This window comes from Coffea arabica, chromosome 5e (assembly GCF_036785885.1).
Source record: "Coffea arabica cultivar ET-39 chromosome 5e, Coffea Arabica ET-39 HiFi, whole genome shotgun sequence".
Taxonomy (NCBI): Eukaryota; Viridiplantae; Streptophyta; class Magnoliopsida; order Gentianales; family Rubiaceae; genus Coffea; species Coffea arabica.
This window is the reverse complement of record NC_092318.1, coordinates 45,000,909-45,018,800: the sequence shown is the minus strand read 5'-3', so window position 1 is coordinate 45,018,800 and position 17,892 is coordinate 45,000,909. Positions and strand designations below refer to the sequence as shown.

The 17,892-nt window shown below is 57.4% G+C and overlaps 2 protein-coding genes across 2 annotated transcripts; one reads left to right on the top strand and one right to left on the bottom strand.

Annotated features, from left to right (window-relative positions):
- Positions 1-406: 406 nt before the first annotated feature.
- LOC113687507 (uncharacterized) lies at positions 407-2,902 on the top strand. Its single transcript, XM_027205104.2, has one exon. It carries the CDS (start codon positions 407-409, stop codon positions 2,900-2,902), a length of 2,496 nt encoding a protein of 831 aa, XP_027060905.2.
- An 11,785-nt stretch (positions 2,903-14,687) lies between these two features.
- On the bottom strand, positions 14,688-16,382 carry LOC140007059 (uncharacterized). The gene has a single exon (XM_072049758.1). The coding sequence runs from the start codon at positions 16,380-16,382 to the stop codon at positions 14,688-14,690; it is 1,695 nt and encodes a 564-aa protein (XP_071905859.1).
- Positions 16,383-17,892: the final 1,510 nt, after the last annotated feature.

Here is a 17,892-nt window from a genome sequence, read left to right as displayed (position 1 = left end):
GGGTGCGCAGACCTCCAAGGCTATGGGGAAGGAGAATGAGTCACCCCCTGATCCTTCGGAGGATGAGTCACGAGACCAACCCCCCAGGAGGAAATGACCCCGGACTCCACCTCGCCCGCGAGCCTGGGTGGTCGGAGACAGCGAGAGGTATTCCCGCGACCGGTCCGCGAGGAGTCGTCCCAGAGACCCCTCCCCACGGAAGCCCACACGGAATGGGTTCGAGCGTTCCCCTGCTCGGTCTGTCAGGAGCCGACCCCGCGACCCCCTTCATTTGGAACCTGTCCGGGATGAGCTCGAGCAGATCTTGAGGCCCCGACCGTACGAGGACAACTACGCAACCTCGCCCTTTACCCGGGAGATAGAGCACTACCCGCTACCCCGGAGGTTTAAGATTTCGAGCATCGAGATGTACGATGCCTCTACAGACCCGGAAGACCACCTTTCGGTCTTCCTAACGCATATGCGCCTCCAAACCGCCGCGGACGAAGTCCGCTGCAAAACTTTCCCCATGTTCCTGAAGGGGAAAGCACGGCTCTGGTTCCAGGGACTAGCACCGGGGTCTATACGGAGCTTTCCCGAGCTAGCTCGGCAGTTTGCATCCCAGTTCGTCTCCTCGAAGGTTTACGCGAGGAACGCAACCCACCTGATGTCCATCAGACAGAGGCCAGACGAGTCGCTGAGGAATTTCATGACCCGCTTCAATGCGGAGAGCTTGCAGGTCAGGGACAAAGACGAAAAAGTGGTAATGGCCGCCTTCACAAACGGGTTCAGGGTAGAGGAGCTTTTCTACGATCTGGCCAAGAACTCTCCCGTAAACCTGGAGGAGCTCCTGCGCAGGGCGCACGAGGCCGCTAAGGCGGAGGAGGCAGGTCGCCTGAAGAAAGAGTCAGATCGGGAGCTCGGAAATCGGAAGGGTCGGACAAACCCTCCAGAGAGCAAGGACGTCCCGGCCAAGAAAAACGTCTTCGATCGGCTCTCGAAGGAGAAGGCCCCTGCTCCGCCACCACTCCCAGAGAAGACCTACACCCCTCTAACACGGCGCAGAGCCCAGATCTTGGCTGTTATGGAGGCGGAAGGGCTGGGAGATCGGCCGCCCAAGATGGGGACGCCCTGGAACAAAAGGAACCAGGACCGGTACTGCGCCTTTCACCGCGACGTCGGACACGACACGGAGGGATGCTGGGCCCTGCGTAAGGAGATCGAGAACCTGATCCAACGCGGCTTTCTAGGGCGGTTCGTACGCCGACCAGGTCGGGAGCCCGGGCGCAACCACTACGGAGATAGGTCCGAGGGACGGCGTCGCGACCGCCCAGAGCTGCGTGACGCTCCTCGGAACCACTTCCCCGACCTGGACGGCCAGAACCTAGCGGGGGTGATAAACACCATCGCTGGGGGCCCCACGGGCGGAGACAGTCACACAGCTCGGAAGAACAAGCGACCTCCCCCCGAGGGGGACGACTCCTTGAAGCGTTTGCGCATGGATGAGGAGATCACCTTCGGGCCGAGGGATGCGGTCCCCCTAGCATCCGGGAACCACGAGGCTATAGTGATAGACGTGGTCACCAACAACTACCGGGTGAAGAAGGTGTATGTCGACCAAGGTAGCGCGGTTGACATCATGTTCTATCGGGTGTTCAAGGAGCTCGGGTTGAAGGACGACCAGTTGACCCCGGTTCGAACACCTCTGGTGGGCTTCACCGGGCCACCCATTAACCCGGAGGGAATGATCACCCTGATGGTCACGGTAGGGCAGGCCCCCAAATGCCGAACCATCCCTGTCAATTTCGTGGTGATCAAGCAGCAATCCTCGTACAACGTGTTCCTGGGTCGGCCAGTTCTGAACGCCCTCCGAGCTATCCCGTTTACCCTCCATCTCAGTGTGAAGTTCCCCACCCCAGGAGGGATAGCCGAGGTGCACGGTGATCCAGAGATGGCCAGAGCTTGCTACTTGGCCACGCTCCGCGGGCCGGAGAAGGTGGTCGCTCAGATGACCTGTTTGGAGCCCTACATCCCGGGGGACGAGGCCCAGCAGTTGAGCACACAGGACGAAATTGAGGAATTCCCCTTGAGGGAGGAGCGGCCCGACCAGGTCATCCGCATCGGGGCATTGCTGCCAGCCGAGGAGAAGGAAGGCTTGAAGGCCCTGTTGAGAAAGTACTCCCAGGTCTTCGCATGGACGGTGGAGGACATGCCCGGGATTCCAACGGACCTGGCAGTCCACCACCTCGACGTGGATCCTCACTTCAAGCCGGTGAAGCAGAAGAAAAGGAGCTTCGCCCCCGAGAGGAATGAGGTGATCAAGGCGGAGGTCGGCAAGTTGCTGGAGTCCAGAATCATCCTGGAGGTCTACTACTCGACCTGGTTGGCCAATCCCGTCCTAGTCAAGAAGGAGGACCAGACCTGGAGGATGTGCGTAGACTTCACGGACCTTAACAAAGCCTGCCCAAAGGATTGTTTTCCCCTGCCAAGGATCGACAGGTTAGTAGACTCTACCGTGGGTTTTGACGTTTTATGCTTTCTGGATGCCTTTAATGGATACCACCAGATAGAGATGGCTGAGGAGGATCGGGATAAGACCTCCTTCATCACCGAGGAGGGAACCTACTGCTACAGGACCATGCCGTTCGGGTTGAAGAACGCGGGAGCTACTTACCAGCGCCTGGTCAACAAATTATTCCAAAATCAGATCGGCAGAAACATGCAGGTCTATGTGGACGACATGATCGTCAAAAGCCGAACTGACCAGCAGCTCATACCCGACCTAAGAGAGATCCTGGATATCCTACAGGAGAGCCGGATGCGCCTAAATCCGAAGCAGTGCACCTTTGGGGTCAGATCGGGAAGGTTTCTCGGTTTCCTGGTGTCCCGAGAGGGGATCCGGGCCAACCCGGATAAACTCTAGGCCATCATGGACATGGTCCCTCCGAGGAACGTGAGGAAAGTGCAATGGCTCACAGGGAGGATGGCCGCCCTGAATAGGTTCCTCTCGCGCTCCGCGGTCCGGGGGCTGCCCTTCTTCCGAGTCTTGAAAGCGCCTAAGGATTTCTACTGGACAGAGGAGTGCCAGAAAGCCTTCACCGACCTGAAGGCCTATCTGGCTGAGCTGCCTACTTTGACCGCCCCGGAGCTAGGGGAGACTCTGTTCCTTTACCTGTCCGCCTGCAATGAGGCCGTCAGCGCGGTCTTGGTACGGGAGGACGGGGGAGTTCAGAGACCGGTGTACTACGTCAGCCGCGCTCTACAAGGGCCAGAGACGAGGAAAACGCCGGCGGAGAAGCTGGTCCTTACCTTGGTACACGCTGCCCGCAAACTTCGCCCCTACTTCCAGACTTACAGCATTATAGTCCTGACTGACCAGCCCCTGCGTCAGATACTCACCAAGCCCGAGATCTCGGGCAGGATGACTAAATGGGCCGTCGAGCTAGCCGAGCACGACATCGGTTATCAGACTCGCAAAGCCATCAAGTCGCAAAGCCATCAAGGCCCAGGCCTTTGCGGACTTCCTTGCTGAGGGGGCTAGCTTGAGCCTAACCGAGCTAAGCCCCCTGCACAAGGAGGTACTGCCGAAGGAGCCATGGGTGTTGTTCGTAGACGGGGCCTTCAGCAAGGAAGGAAGCGGGGCAGGTCTGCTACTCATCTCACCCACCGGGGAAGAGCTGACCTACGCCCTCCGATTGGACTTCCCCGCGTCCAACAATGAAGCCGAGTACGAGTCCCTGCTCACAGGATTGCGGATAGCCCACCAAATGGGGATAACCGCGATCCAGGTCAAGAGCGACTCTCAGCTCATCGTCCTCCAAGTCCTCAGGGAGTACGAAACCAAGGAGGATGTCATGAAAAAATATTTGGCCAAAGTGCGAGATGCAGTATCCCTTTTCGATACCTTCGAAATCGAGCGGGTACCAAAATCGCAAAACAAGCGCGCAGACGCCCTGTCAAAGCTGGCATCTTCCTCATTTACACACCTGAATAAGGAGGTTCTGGTAGAGGTGGTAAAACAGAAAAGTATCGACCAGGTCCAGGTCCTGGCTATAGACAGCTCGGCCACCTGGATGACGCCCCTCATAGACTTCCTCAGCTCAGGTGTCCTCCCAGAGAACAAAACCGAGGCCCGCCGGATCCAGCTCAGAGCTGCCAAGTACGCCTACGCTGAGGGAACCCTCTACAGGAGGTCTTACTTATCTCCCTGGCTAAAGTGCGTGACGCCCGAGGAAGGTAACTATGTCCTCCGCGAGATACATGAAGGGCTATGTGCGGCACATGTGGGGTCCCGAGTGTTGGCCAAAAAGTGCCTTCTCTTGGGCTACTATTGGCCATCCGTCTTCCGAGACGCCGCAGAACTGGTACAGAAATGCCGAGCTTGCCAGGTGCACGCCTCGCTGCGCTACCAGCCGGCTCGGGAAATGATCCCCATTCACAGCCCCTGGCCTTTCGCCCAATGGGGGATAGACCTCCTAGGTCCTTTCCCCCGAGCTCCTGGAAAGTACGAGCACCTCGTGGTGGCAATCGACTACTTCACGAAGTGGATGGAGGCAGAGCCCTTGGTCTCTATTTCGGGGAAGGCGATCGTCGGCCCCTTGGTCTTTTGGAGGAACATCTTCTGCCGCTTCGGCATCCCGCGCGTCTTGATATCCGACAACGGCCGCCAGTTCGCCGAGAACCCCTTCCGGAGCTGGTGCGCTGAGCTCGGGATCAATCAGCCCTTCACGTCGGTCGGTCACCCTCAGGCCAATGGTCAGGTGGGGAACGCTAACCGAACCGTTCTGCAAGGGTTGAAGACTAGGTTGGACTCCGCCCAATCGAGCTGGCTAGATGAGCTCCCCAGTGTCCTCTGGGCTTACCGTACCACGCCCAGGACGGCCACCCATGAGACCCCGTTCTCCTTAACTTACGGAGTAGAGGCGGTGGTGCCCGCGGAGATTGGTCTCCCCTCGCCCCGGACACAGAACTTCGTTGCAAGGACCAATGAAGAAGAACTGCGGTACAGCTTGGACATACTGGAGGCTAGGCGTGAAGAAGCGGCGGTACGGATGGCTAAGTACAAAAGCCAGCTCGCCCGCTATCATAACGCCCGAGTAAGAAGCGTACAGTTCCAGCCAGGAGACCTGGTCTTACGAAAGAACTCGGTCAGCAGAGCTTACGGTTCCAACAAGCTTGACCCAAACTGGGAGGGTCCATACAAGATCCTTGAGGTGAGCCGAGCTGGCTACTGCAGACTCGCCAAGATTGATGGATCTGAAGTACCTCGTACTTGGCACTTCTCCAATCTGCGACTGTTTGTAGCGTAGGTTAGACCAGGGTGCTCAGTTGTCTGTTCTTTGAAATCCGAATTTTTGTTTTATCATTCAATAAAAGCCCGACCTCACAGTTTTAATTTCACTTGTACTTGTTTCCTTTCAAGATTTAAAGTTTGCACCTTGCACTAGCACACTTAGAGTTCTCTCACTAAATGTCCTAGTGGGGTGCTAAGGGTAGTGATGAATCGAGGTGAAGTGTTCGGTCCCAGAGGTCGGTACGAATTAAAAGCTTCCAGGCGATGCTCGACACCGGGAGGTCGGCACGACTAGGAAGAACATGGAAACTGGGAAGGGTTCTAGAAACTCCGCGCTCGATCCAGAAGGTCGGCGAAAAAGGAGTTCGAAACCCGATGTTCGATCCCCAAGAGGTTGGCACGGGTTATCGCTTCGGAGTGGAAGGAATCCAGGTGAAGTGTTCGGCCCAAGAGGTCGGCACGACTTGGAAGTCGGAATCCAGGTGAAGTGTTCGGCCCAGGAGGTCGGCACGATTGAGGAAAAATTGGAGGCTTGGAAGGGTTCTGGAAACCCCGCGCTCGACCCAGGAGGTCGGCGGAAGAGGAGTTCGAAGCCCGAGGTTCGACCCCAAGAGGTCGGCACGGGCTACCGCTTCGAAGTAGAAGCCCGACCCCGGGAGGTTGACCAGGCCCCCAGCCTTCGAATCCGGGGGCCCCGCATTTGACCCCGGAGGTCGGTGAGAACGCCCTTAATGTTTAGGTGCTCAACCCCAAGAGGCTGGCACATCCCCTCAGTAAGTTTATTTGGTGCTCGACCCAAGAGGCCGGCACATGATTTTAATAGTTAGATTGCCAATTGGGCAACTCCATTGCTGGATTAAAAAGGTGACGCGTTTGGTGCTCGGCCTAGGAGGTCGGCACATGGCGTTGCGTGCAGGCAAGAAAGGCAGAATAACTCTTCGAAATTTCGCATATGCATTCAAAACCTATCTATTACAAAACTTCCGAGCTGCCTATCGATTACAAAGCTTCCGAGCTGCCTATCTGCTACAAAATGTGCCGAGCTATGAAGAGAATACAGCTCGGGCCCCCTTCTTCTTGCTGGTAGTCCGCCTGGAGCAGGAGCTGAGGGTACACCTTAAACTTGCTGAGAGGCGTACGGTGAAGGCTATTCAAGCAGGGGAGCCTTTCCGTCTCAGATGGACCTTCAAGAGCATTTTCAACTGGAGCATGGTCACATCCTTATAAGGAGACGGAAAGGGTTTCTAGAGGGGCCGCCGCCCTAGGCCACCGGCTCCTTCCCGGGGGCTTTTCCGGGATCCTGGTCCTCCTCCAAGGGGACCTCCGCCAGGTCGACCCCCACATCGGTCCTGCGCACCAGCTCCTTCAGGGCATGCCCCTTGCAGTACCCATCGAAGAGCCAGTCTACCTTCTCCTCGGCCTTAGGGTTGTACTCTTTGAAAGCAGCCAAGTCGAAACCAGGCAGGCCGAGAGCATTGACCCTGTCCAGGACTCGCGTGAAGCCGGCCTGGAAGGTGGGCCCGTTGAGAAGGGCGACGTCCTGCTCAAATTGTTTGGAGGAGATGAACTCCCGGACAGCCTTCTTGCGCTCCCGGCTGACGGTGCCGGATAGCTCGATGGCGTGCTCCTCCCTCAGCTTCTCTGAGCTCGCCCTCTCCTGGTCGAGCTTTGACCTGACGGAGGCGAGCTCGATCTGAGCCGTTTCCAGCCCTTTCTCCGCTTGGCCCAGTTTGCCCTTCAGGGTGCTCGCCTCCTTGAGGGCCTGGGTGAGCTTCTGCTCTGTCTCCTGATGCTTCTTCCGCAATTTCTCCAAGTCAGGAGACAACTCGGAGAAGCGGGTCACCAGGGCGGCACCAGCAGCATTGGCCTGAGGAAGGGAACAGGTCAGCACACTACGCTATCCCATCAAAACACAGGCGCAACTGGCCCAAGGGCAGGGAACTTACTTGGGCTTGGGAGGTGAAGTACATGTCCTGGAGCTCGGCCGAGTCGGCAAGCTCCATCCACCTTCTGTCCCTTGGGAGGACCGAGCCCACCATCAGCTCCCGACCGGCCTCGGGAAATTGGGCCCGGTCGTTGATGGAGAGCCTCCAGGAGGGACAGAAGTGGCGGGGGTCGTGCATGGTGGGGGCCTGGCCCGGCTTCTGGGGGAGGATATGGCGGAAGTGCCACAAGTTCGGAGGAGGGGACTCCTGAGCGTGCTCCTCAGCGGAGCCAACGCCCACGTGGACTGGACCCCCGGAGGACGCCGGGGGGAGCGGTTGTGGAACGACCACCGCGAGCCTCTTCGGCCCGGCCTGGGAGGGCTCGTCAGCCCTGCCCCTCTTCTGCCCGGTCGCCTTCTTCTTGTTGGCGGCCTGCTTGGAGGGGGATGGCTGCGGTGCCTCTGTCTGGGGGGCTGAGCTGCCCCCTGGGACCGGGGAGGCCGCAGAAGCCCCCTGGGCGATCTCTGGTTGAGGGGTGGAGGTGGCCTCCTCAAGGGACGCGCCCAGCAACCTGGAGAGCTTTCTCACTACAGCGAACACAACTAGGTCAGCAAAAGATGGGACAGTTCAAAAATTACAATATACTGTAAATACAACAGGCAACAAGGGCAAAGTCAGCGTTACAGGTGTCGAGGTTGGGCTCGGGGGTCACCACCTCCCCAGAGGATCCGGACAACGTCCCCATCAGCCCGGCCGCGGAGATCTGCTCAGTGGAAAACTTGGTGGCGTCAAGCTTCACCTTGGAGTCCGACAGTTGGCTGAGGGTTTCGTAGTCCAAATCCCCCGGGTAGGGGTCGGCCTTGACCCCCCCAACCATCCACACATTAGGGGAAAATGTGTGGACTTGACGAAGAAGAAGTCCTCCTTCCAATCCTTCACGGAGCTGGGGACTCCGTAGAACAACTCTTGGGCGCCTTTTCCTCTCTGGGTTTGGCCGGCACCACGGCGGCAGAAGTAGTACCATTCGGGAGGGCGGCCTTGAGCATGAAGGCAGCTCGGAAGAGAGAGGGAGAGTAAGGGATATCGCAGAGCAGGCAGTAGATCAGGAATCCAGTAATGATCCTGATAGAGGTAGGGTGGACTTGGGTGATTCTGAGCACCCAGTAGTTCAGAATCTCGGCCAGAGCTGAAGGAATGGGGAGACGGAGCCCTGCAATGAGCTACTCCCGATAGATGGCTACGAAGCCGGGAGGAGGTCGGCAGGCTCAGTCGTCGGGCCCGGCCGCCCTCGGCTCGAAGGCCGAAGGAATTGAGTAAGACTTGGCCAGTTCGGCCACAGCCTTGGGTGATAGGGTAGCCTCCTGCAGATCGGGGTAACCATAGGAGAATGGGAATGCCGAAATGCGCAAGGGGGAGAAGAAGTGGCAAAGGGAGCGGATGGAAATCTGGTGACCCCTATTTATAAGGGAAAGAAATGGGGGGAAAACGGTTGCTTGAAATTGAACCGTCCCATGTGAACGCATTTAATGCTGGTACGAAAATCGAAGAGTCGTGGCAACTGAAAGGACGTGAGCGGAGCGGCCACTGTGACAGCACTGTACCAGAAGTGACCCCGGCAGGGTAGTGCGCGGCTCTGGCCTCCCACGTGGCAGTTGTAGATTAGGTCTACCTGACAGCTCTACCTAATCTAGGGGGCTAGTGCAGAGGCCCCATCCTGGGCCCGGACACGTGGCAGCCCAGGCGTGGCAGAGCTGGGCCTCGGCCTCAGGCCCCAGGCGGCCGTCCTAGGCCGATCTGCTAGGGCTCCGGAGGGCAGCACAGGTCCCTCCCGAAAAGGTCGGGGATGATCCCCCTGAGTGCAGAAGATTGATTATTCTGGGCAAGTCCCGAAACGTACGGAGGTCGGGCTTCCTCCCAGGTATAAATGATAGCACGCATTGACTGTACAAGGTACGCTCACTATTGGCAAATTACACCTGACCGTTTGTGCTTCCCGTGAACCATACTCACCGGAAAACTAACTTGACCGTCGGAGTGCCCTCGGGGACCACCCTCGGGCCCCCCTTTGCTAGCTCGTTCTTATCTGTTTTGCAGGCTTAGGACCAGCTCTGCCGTCAGCACCCCGAGCTCATCAGTTCAGCTCGGTCCGGGGAAGCTCCGTGCTTCTTCAGTGCGCATCTTTTTTCTCGTATGGTTGTCTTGATATCTTTGAAGCAATCAGGGCCTGGAAGCAAGTCCCATGGACTTCGGGTTCTACAGGAATGATCTTCGGCAGCAGGTCCCGAACAGGATTTTCTTCTAACGGGAATGATCTAAAGCAACGCAGGAGATGGTTGCGTGCTGTGTTCACAGCGACAGATTTAGTGTGAGTCAGTAAAGGTCCCAATTGCCCATCATCGATACCATGAAGTGTAACAAAACAGATGAAGTTTTTCAAGAATGTTAGCTTCTCTTCTATGTCTTCCCATAGTTCCTGCTCTTCATCATCTTCTAAGACACCTATTAAGCAAACGTGCCGAAGGCTCTCCAGAAGAGAGTCCATGACATCCATTAGGTCATCTTTTTTTACCAGGGACTTGCTAGACAGTCTTGTCGAGTACTTTAAATCCTTGATTTCTCCTGCGAGAGATGACACTTCTTCTTTTAGATCATCGTGGATTTGTGCCGCAAGTTCCATATGATATCCATCTTCCACACTAGTGAGATAGAACTCGTGAATCGCCTGTCCCAGTTTGGAAATGAAATCTTTCATCCTAGCAAACAGTGCTCCCAGATTTGCATCATCATCAGCGCCCCACTTTCTCACAGATAGAAGAAATGGTCTGAAAGTTCCTAGAGATATTTTTACTCTCCTCAAGTCAAAGAGCTCGTCCTTCCAATCTGGAGTTTTGGGACACAGATTCTCCAGCAACTGCAGATCATCCAAGATGGCTGAAATGCAAGTAAGACAACTGGAGGCCATTTAACGAAAGGAAGATGAGTTAAATTTAGAGATGAAGTAAGTTAATGAATATGGCTAGTGAAGAAGCACGGAACTTCCCCGGACCGAGCTGAACTGATGAGCTCGGGGTGCTGATGGAAGAGCTGATCCTAAGCCTGCAAAACAAATAAAGGTGATCTCACAAAGGGGGCCCGAGGGTAGTCCCCGAGGGCACTCCGACGGTCAAGTTAGTTTTCCGCTGAGTATGGGTTCACGGGAGGTATTGACGGTCGGGGGTGAATTGCCAATAGTGAGCGTACCTTCTACAGTTGATGTCTGCTATTATTTATACCTGTGGGGGAGCCCGACCTCCGTACGTTTCGGGACTTGCCCGGAATAGTCGGTATCCCGCACTCAGGGGGATTATCCCCGACCTCTTCGGGATGGACCCTCGCCTCCTCTGGGAGCCCTAGTCGGTGCAGCCCAGGGCTGCTGCCAGGGGTCTGAGGGCCAAGGTCCAGCTCGGCTATTCCTGGGCTGCCACGTGTCCGGGGCCAGAACGGGGCCTCTGCACTATCCCCCTAGATTAGGTAGGACTGTCAGGCAGACCTAATCTACCTCCGCCACGTGGGAGGCCAGAGCCGCGCACTACTCTGCCGAGGCCACCCCTGGTACAGTGCTGTCACAGGGACGCTGTGCCCGCGTCCTTTCAGTTGTCACGCCTCTTCGGTTTTCGTACCAGCATTAAATGCGTTCACATGGGGATCGGTTCAAATTCACGCAACCGTTTTCCCCCCACTCCTCCCCCCATAAATAGGGGCCGCCGCACTCCCATCTGTTCCATTTGCAACTTTCGCTTCCTCTTGTGCATTTTGAATTGCCACTCTCCTTGTGCATTCGCATTTCCACTGTCCGGCAGCTTCCGGTGTCCTGTGCCCAGATTCTGGCGAGTCTTCCATCCTTCTTCTGCCTTGACTATCATCAGTAAGTCCCTTCTTGCGATTCATCTCCCCTTTCTGCAGTCTCTTTTGCCTTCTGCCACCTTCTGCTATTTATGTCGGGTCATTCCGACGTTACTTCCACCGCATCCCCGTCTCCGGCCCATCGCAGAGCCACCAGAATCTTCATTTCTTCCTCATCGTCGTCCTCATCCTCGCCGTCGCCTTCCCCTCCTCCTCCTTCCTCTTCTTCTGCTTCCAACCCTGACCTGCTCGACCCCACAGTCATTATGAGTTCCCCTTCATCCCATACTTTTTCTGCCCGCGCTCTAGAGGAGGCGGCCGAGCTCGACGCCTACCTCGAGCGGGAGGCCGCGACCACCTCCTCTCCCCAGTCTCCGCACGACTCCCCCGGCGGGGCCCAGGGCGGAGCTGGGGAGGGCAGGGATCCCTCTGAGGGGACCCCCGCTTCGGAGCCGGGGAATGACCCCGAATTCTCCTATGGTTATCCAGACCTACAGGAGGCCATCCTATCCCCCCAGGACGTGGCCGAGCTGGCCAAGTCGTACTCCATCCCTCCGTCCTACGAGCCGAGGGCGGCCGGGCCCGACGACCGAGCCTGCCGACCTCCCCCCGGCTTCGTAGCCATCTACAGGGAGCAGCTCATCGCAGGGCTCCGTCTCCCCATTCATTCAGCTCTAACCGAGATTCTGAACCACTGGGGGCTCAGAATCACCCAGCTTCACCCCACCTCCATCCGGATCATCACCGGATTCCTGACCTACTGCCTTCTCTGCGACATCCCCTACTCTCTCTCCCTCTTCCGAGCTGCCTTCATTCTTAAGACCGCCCTCCCGGGATGGTACTACTTTTCCCGTCGTGGTCCCCAAACCAAGGGGGGAAAAGGCGCCCAGGAGTTGTTCCACGGACTCCCCTCCTCCGTGAAGGATTGGAAGGAGGACTTTTTCTTTGTCAAATCCACACATTTTCCCCCAAATGTGTGGAAGGTTGGGGGGGTCAAGGCCGACTCCTACCCGGAGGACCTGGGCTACGATACCCTCAGCCAGCTGCTGGGCTCCAAGGTGAAGCACGACGTCACCAAGCTCTCCTCCGAGCAGATCTCCGCAGCCGGGCTGATAGGGACGTTGTCCAGATCCTCTGGGGAAGTGGTGACCCCCAAGCCCGAACTCGACACCTGTAACACCGGCTTTGCCCCTGTTGCATTTATAGTATATTGTGGTTTCTTGTACTGCCCTGCCTTTTGCTTATCTGGTTGTGTTGGCTGCAGTGAGGAAGCTCTCCCAGCTGCTGGGCGTGCCTCTTGAGGTCACCTCCGCCTCCCAGGCTGACACTGCTCAGGGGGCCCCAGGAGGGGTTTCCACCCCGGGGAGCGGCTCAGCCCCCCAGAAAGAGGCATCGCAGCTGTCCCCCTCCAAGCAGGTCGCCAACAAGAAGAAGGCGGCCGGGCAGAAGAGGGGCAGAGGGGACGAGCCCTCCCAGGCCGGGCAGAAGAAGCTCGCGCTGGTCGCGCCGCAGCCGCTCCCCCTGGCGACCTCCGGGGGCCCAGTCCACGTGGTCGTTGGCTCCGCTGAAGAGCACGCCCAAGAGTCACCTCCCCCGAGCTTGTGGCACTTCCGCCACATCCCTCCCAAGAAGGCGGGCCAGGCCCCTACCATGCACGACCCCCGCCACTTCTGTCCACCTTGGGGGTTGTCCATCAATGACCGGGCCCAATTCCCAGAGGCAGCTCGGGAGCTGATGGTGGGCTCGGTCCTCCCGCGGGACAAGAGGTGGATGGAACTCGCCGCCCCAGCCGAGCTCCAGGACATGTAATTCACCGCCCAGGCCCAAGTAAGTTCTCTAGCCCATGGGTTAGTTTTGCCCCTATGTTTTAGTTGGGTATCATGACGTGCTGACCTGTTTCCCCTCCTCCGCAGGCCAACGCCGCTGGTGCTGCTCTGGTGACCTGCTTCTCCGAGCTGTCCCCCGACTTGGAGAAGCTGCGGAAGAAGAATCAGGAGACGGAGAAGAGGCTCTCCCAGGCTCTCCAGGATGCGGATTCCCTCAAGGCCAAACTGGGAAAGGCCGAAAAGGAGCTGGATACGGCTCAGGTCCAGCTCGCCTCCACCAGGTCGGAGCTCGACCAGGAGAAGGCTGGCGTGATTAAACTGAAGGAGGAGCATGCCATCGAGCTCTCCGGCTCCATCAGCCGGGAGCGGAAGAAGGCCGTTCGGGAGTTCATCTCCTCCGAACAGTTCGAAGTGGACGTCGCCCTCCTCAACCAGCCCATTCTCCAAGTCGGCTCTACGCGGGCCCTGACCCAGGTGCAGAGCCTCAACCTCCCCGGCTTCAACGTGGCGGACTTCAAGGACTACAATCCTACGGCCGAGGATAGGCTGGACTGGCTCTTTGATGGGTACCGGAAGGGGCATGCCCTGAAGAGCCTGGTCAGTCGAACCGACGTTGGAGCAGAGCTAGCGGAGGTTCCCCTGGAGGAGGACGAGTCTCCTGGCAGAGCCTCCGGGAAGGAGCCGGTGGTTTAGGTCAGCGACCCCTCCAGAACCCTTTCCGTCTGCTTAAAAGGATGTGACCATGCTCCAGTTGAAAATGCTCTTGTGGCTTGGCGGGCCCTGTGGGGGGAGGGGCGACTTGGGAACTTTGTAATAGACAGGCGGCATGGGAACTTTGTAATAGATAGGCTTTAAGTTCATATATAAAATTTGAGGAAAATTATTTCACCTTACCGTCCTGTGCTCACTTCGGTTAGCCCGGAAGTATTCCTGCCTCCGCCTTTCGAGGCACTTTGTTCATGCCGACCTCTTGGGTCGAGCGTTGAAATTGAACTTTGAAAAGCGTTAATGCCGACCTCCTGGGGAGAGCACCGAAGCGTTCATGCCGACCTCCTGGGTCGAGCACCGAACTTCCCAATTCAGGCCGCGCCGACCTCTTGGGGCCGAGCATCAAACAACTTCTGGACCAACCTCTTGGATCGGATCCTCCCGGGCGGTCATGCCGACCTCCTGGGTCGAGCACCGAAGCGTTCATGCCGACCTCTTGGGTCGAGCCCCGAACTTCCAAATTCAGGCCGTGCCGACCTCTTGGGGCCGAGCACCAAACCTTAACCTCTGGACCAACCTCTTGGATCGGACCCTCCCGGGCGGTCATGCCGACCTCCTGGGTCGAGCACCGAACTTCCATATTCAGGCCGTGCCAACCTCTTGGGGCCGAGCATATCATGAGTCCTGGGCAGCGCGTCAAGCTTCCCCAGCTCAAACGTGCCGACCTCACATCATCACTTACCCCAGCCCCCCACTAAGGCACTTAGTGAAGGAGCGCTGAGTGTGCTAGTTTAAAACATGAACTTAAACGCCAAATAATGAATTGGAAACTGGAAAGTTACACATTTTATTCAATGATGAAACTGAAACTTACATCCCGAATGTGAAACATCTTGGCCTAATCTACTCTACGAATAACCGCAAATTTGAGAAGTGCCATGTACGGGGTACCTCAGACCCATCCATCTTGGCGAGCCTGCAGTAGCCAGCTCGACTCACCTCAAGGATCTGGTATGGGCCCTCCCAGTTTGGGTCGAGCTTGTTGGAACTGTAAGCTCTGCTGATCGAGTTCTTTCACAAGACCAGGTCTCCTGGCTGGAACTGTATGCTCCTTACTCGGGCGTTGTGGTAGCGGGCGAGCTGGCTTTTGTACTTAGCCATCCGAATTGCTGTCTCTTCCCGCTTAGTTTCTAGCATGTCCAGGCTGCACCTTAACTCCTCTTCGTTGGCTGTCACAACGAAGTTCTGGGTCCGAGGGGATGGGAGGCCGATCTCCACGGGGACCACTGCCTCCGCCCCATATGTCAGGGAGAACGGGGTCTCGTGAGTAGCCGCCCTAGGCGTGGTGCGATAGGCCCAGAGAACACTAGGGAGCTCCTCTAGCCAGTTAGACTGGGCCAACTCTAGCCTAGTTTTTAGCCCTTGCAAGATGGTTCGGTTGGCGTTCTCCACCTGACCGTTAGCCTGGGGATGGCCGACCGACGTGAAGTGTTGATTGATCCCGAGCTCGGCGCACCAGCCCTTGAAAGGGTTTTCGGCGAACTGGCGCCCATTGTCAGATATCAGAACATGTGGAATTCCGAAACGACAGACTATATTCTTCCAAATGAACTTCTGAATCGCCTTCCCCGAAATAGAGACCAGGGGCTCTGCCTCCATCCACTTTGTGAAGTAGTCGATGGCCACCACGAGGTGCTCGTACCTGCCAGGGGCTCGGGGGAAGGGACCTAGGAGGTCTATCCCCCATTGGGCGAAAGGCCAGGGACTGTGAATGGGGATCATTTCCCGAGCTGGCTGGTGGCACAGCGAGGCGTGCACCTGGCAAGCTCGGCATTTCTGTACCAGCTCTGCGGCGTCTCCGAAGGCGGAGGGCCAATAGTAGCCCAGAAGAAGACACTTTTTCGCCAGTACCCGAGATCCTACATGTGCCGCACATAGGCCTTCATGGACTTCCCGGAGTACGTAGTCGCCCTTCTCCGGGGTCACGCACTTTAGCCAGGGGGACAAGTATGACCTCCTATAGAGGGTTCCCCCAGCGTAGGCGTATTTGGCAGCTCTGAGCTGGATTCGGCGGGCCTCGGTTTTGCTCTCGGGGAGGGTACCCGAGCTGAGGAAGTCAATGAGGGGTGTCATCCAGGTGGTCGAGCCGTCTATAACCAGGACCTGGACCTGGTCGATACTTTTCTGTTTTACCACCTCTACCAAGACTTCCTTGCTCAGATGTGCAAATGAGGAGGACGCCAACTTTGAAAGAGCATCTGCACGCTTGTTCTGGGACCTCAGCACCCGCTCGATTTCAAATGTTCCGAACAAGGCCACTGCCTCCCGTACCTTAGCCAGGTATTTCTTCATAACCTCGTCCTTGGCTTCGTACTCCCCGAGGACTTGAAGGACGACGAGCTGTGAGTCGCTCCTGACCTGAATCGCGGTTATTCCCATCTGGTGGGCTATCCGCAATCCTGTGAGCAGGGCCTCGTACTCGGCCTCGTTGTTGGACGTGGGGAAGTCCAATCGGAGGGCGTAGGTCAGCTCTTCCCCGGTAGGTGAAATGAGTAGCAGTCCTGCCCCGCTTCCGTCCTTGCTGGAGGCCCCGTCTACGAACAATACCCAGGGCTCCTTCGGCTGTGCCTCCTCGCGCAGGGGGCTCAGCTCGGTTAAGCTCAAGCTAGCCCCCTCAGCAAGGAAGTCTGCCAAGGCCTGGGCCTTGATGGCCTTGCGAGGCTGATAGCCGATGTCGTGCTCTGCTAGCTCGACGGCCAACTTGGTCATCCTGCCCGAGACTTCGGTTTGGTGAGTATCTGACGCAGGGGCTGGTCAGTCAGGATTACAATGCTGTGGGCCTGGAAGTAGGGGCGGAGCTTGCGAGCAGCGTGTACCAAGGCAAGGACCAGCTTCTCCGCCGTCGTGTACCTCGTCTCTGGCCCTTGTAGAGCGCGGCTGACGTAGTACACAGGCCTCTGAACCCCCCCGTCCTCCCGCACCAAGACTGCGTTGACGGCCTCGTCGCAGGCGGATAGGTAAAGGAACAGAGTCTCTCCTAGCTCCGGGGCGGTCAAAGTAGGCAGCTCGGCCAGATAGGCCTTCAGGTCGGTGAAGGCTTTCTGGCACTCCTCTGTCCAGTGGAAATCCTTAGGCGCTTTCAAGACTCGGAAGAAGGGCAGCCCCCGGACCGCGGAGCGCGAGAGGAACCTATTCAGGGCGGCCATCCTCCCGGTGAGCCGTTGGACTTCCTTCACGTTCCTCGGAGGGGCCATGTCCATGATGGCCTGGAGTTTATCCGGGTTGGCCCGGATCCCCTCTCGGGACACCAGGAAACCGAGAAACCTTCCCGACCTGACCCCAAAGGTGCACTTCTTCGGATTTAAGCGCATCCGGCTCTCCTGTAGGATATCCAGGATCTCCCTTAGGTCGGGTATGAGCCGCTGGTCAGTTCGGCTTTTGACGATCATGTCGTCCACATAGACCTCCATGTTTCTGTCGATCTGGTTTTGGAATAGTTTGTTGACCAGGCGCTGGTACGTAGCTCCCGCGTTCTTCAACCCGAACGGCATGGTCCTGTAGCAGTAGGTTCCCTCCTCGGTGATGAAGGAGGTCTTATTTCGATCCTCTTCAGCCATCTCTATCTGGTGGTATCCCTTGAAGGCATCCAGAAAGCATAAAACGTCAAAACCCACAGTAGAGTCTACTAACCTGTCGATCCTTGGCAGGGGAAAACAGTCCTTCGGGCAAGCTTTGTTAAGGTCCGTGAAGTCTACGCACATCCTCCAGGTCTGGTCCTCCTTCTTGACCAGGATGGGATTGGCCAACCAGGTCGGGTAGTAGACCTCCAGGATGATCTTGGATTCCAGCAACTTGCCGACCTCCGCTTTGATTACCTCATTCCTCTCGGGGGCGAAACTCCTTTTCTTCTGCTTCACCGGCTTGAAGTGAGGATCCACATCGAGGTGGTGGACTGCCAGGTCCGTTGGAATCCCGGGCATGTCCTCCTTCGTCCATGCGAAGACCTGGGAGTACTTCCTCAACAGGGCTTTCAAGCTTTCCTTCTCCTCGGGGGGCAGCAGCGCGCCCATGCGGATCACCTGGTCTGGTCGGTCTTCCCTCAAGGGAAATTTTTCAATCTCGTCCTGCGTGCCCACCTGCTGGGCCTCGTCCCCCGGGATGTAGGGCTCCAAACAGGTCGTCTGGGCGACCACTTTCTCCTGCCCACGGAGCGTGGCCAAGTAGCAAGCTCTGGCCACTTCTGGATCACCGTGCACCTCGGCTATCCCTCCTGGAGTGG

What these genes read in the sequence shown, in the direction of transcription:
- LOC113687507 (XM_027205104.2), top strand. Translation starts at nt 407, where the DNA reads ATGTACGATGCCTCTACAGACCCGGAAGACCACCTTTCGGTCTTCCTA.
- LOC140007059 (XM_072049758.1), bottom strand. Translation starts at nt 16,382, where the DNA reads ATGACCAAGTTGGCCGTCGAGCTAGCAGAGCACGACATCGGCTATCAG.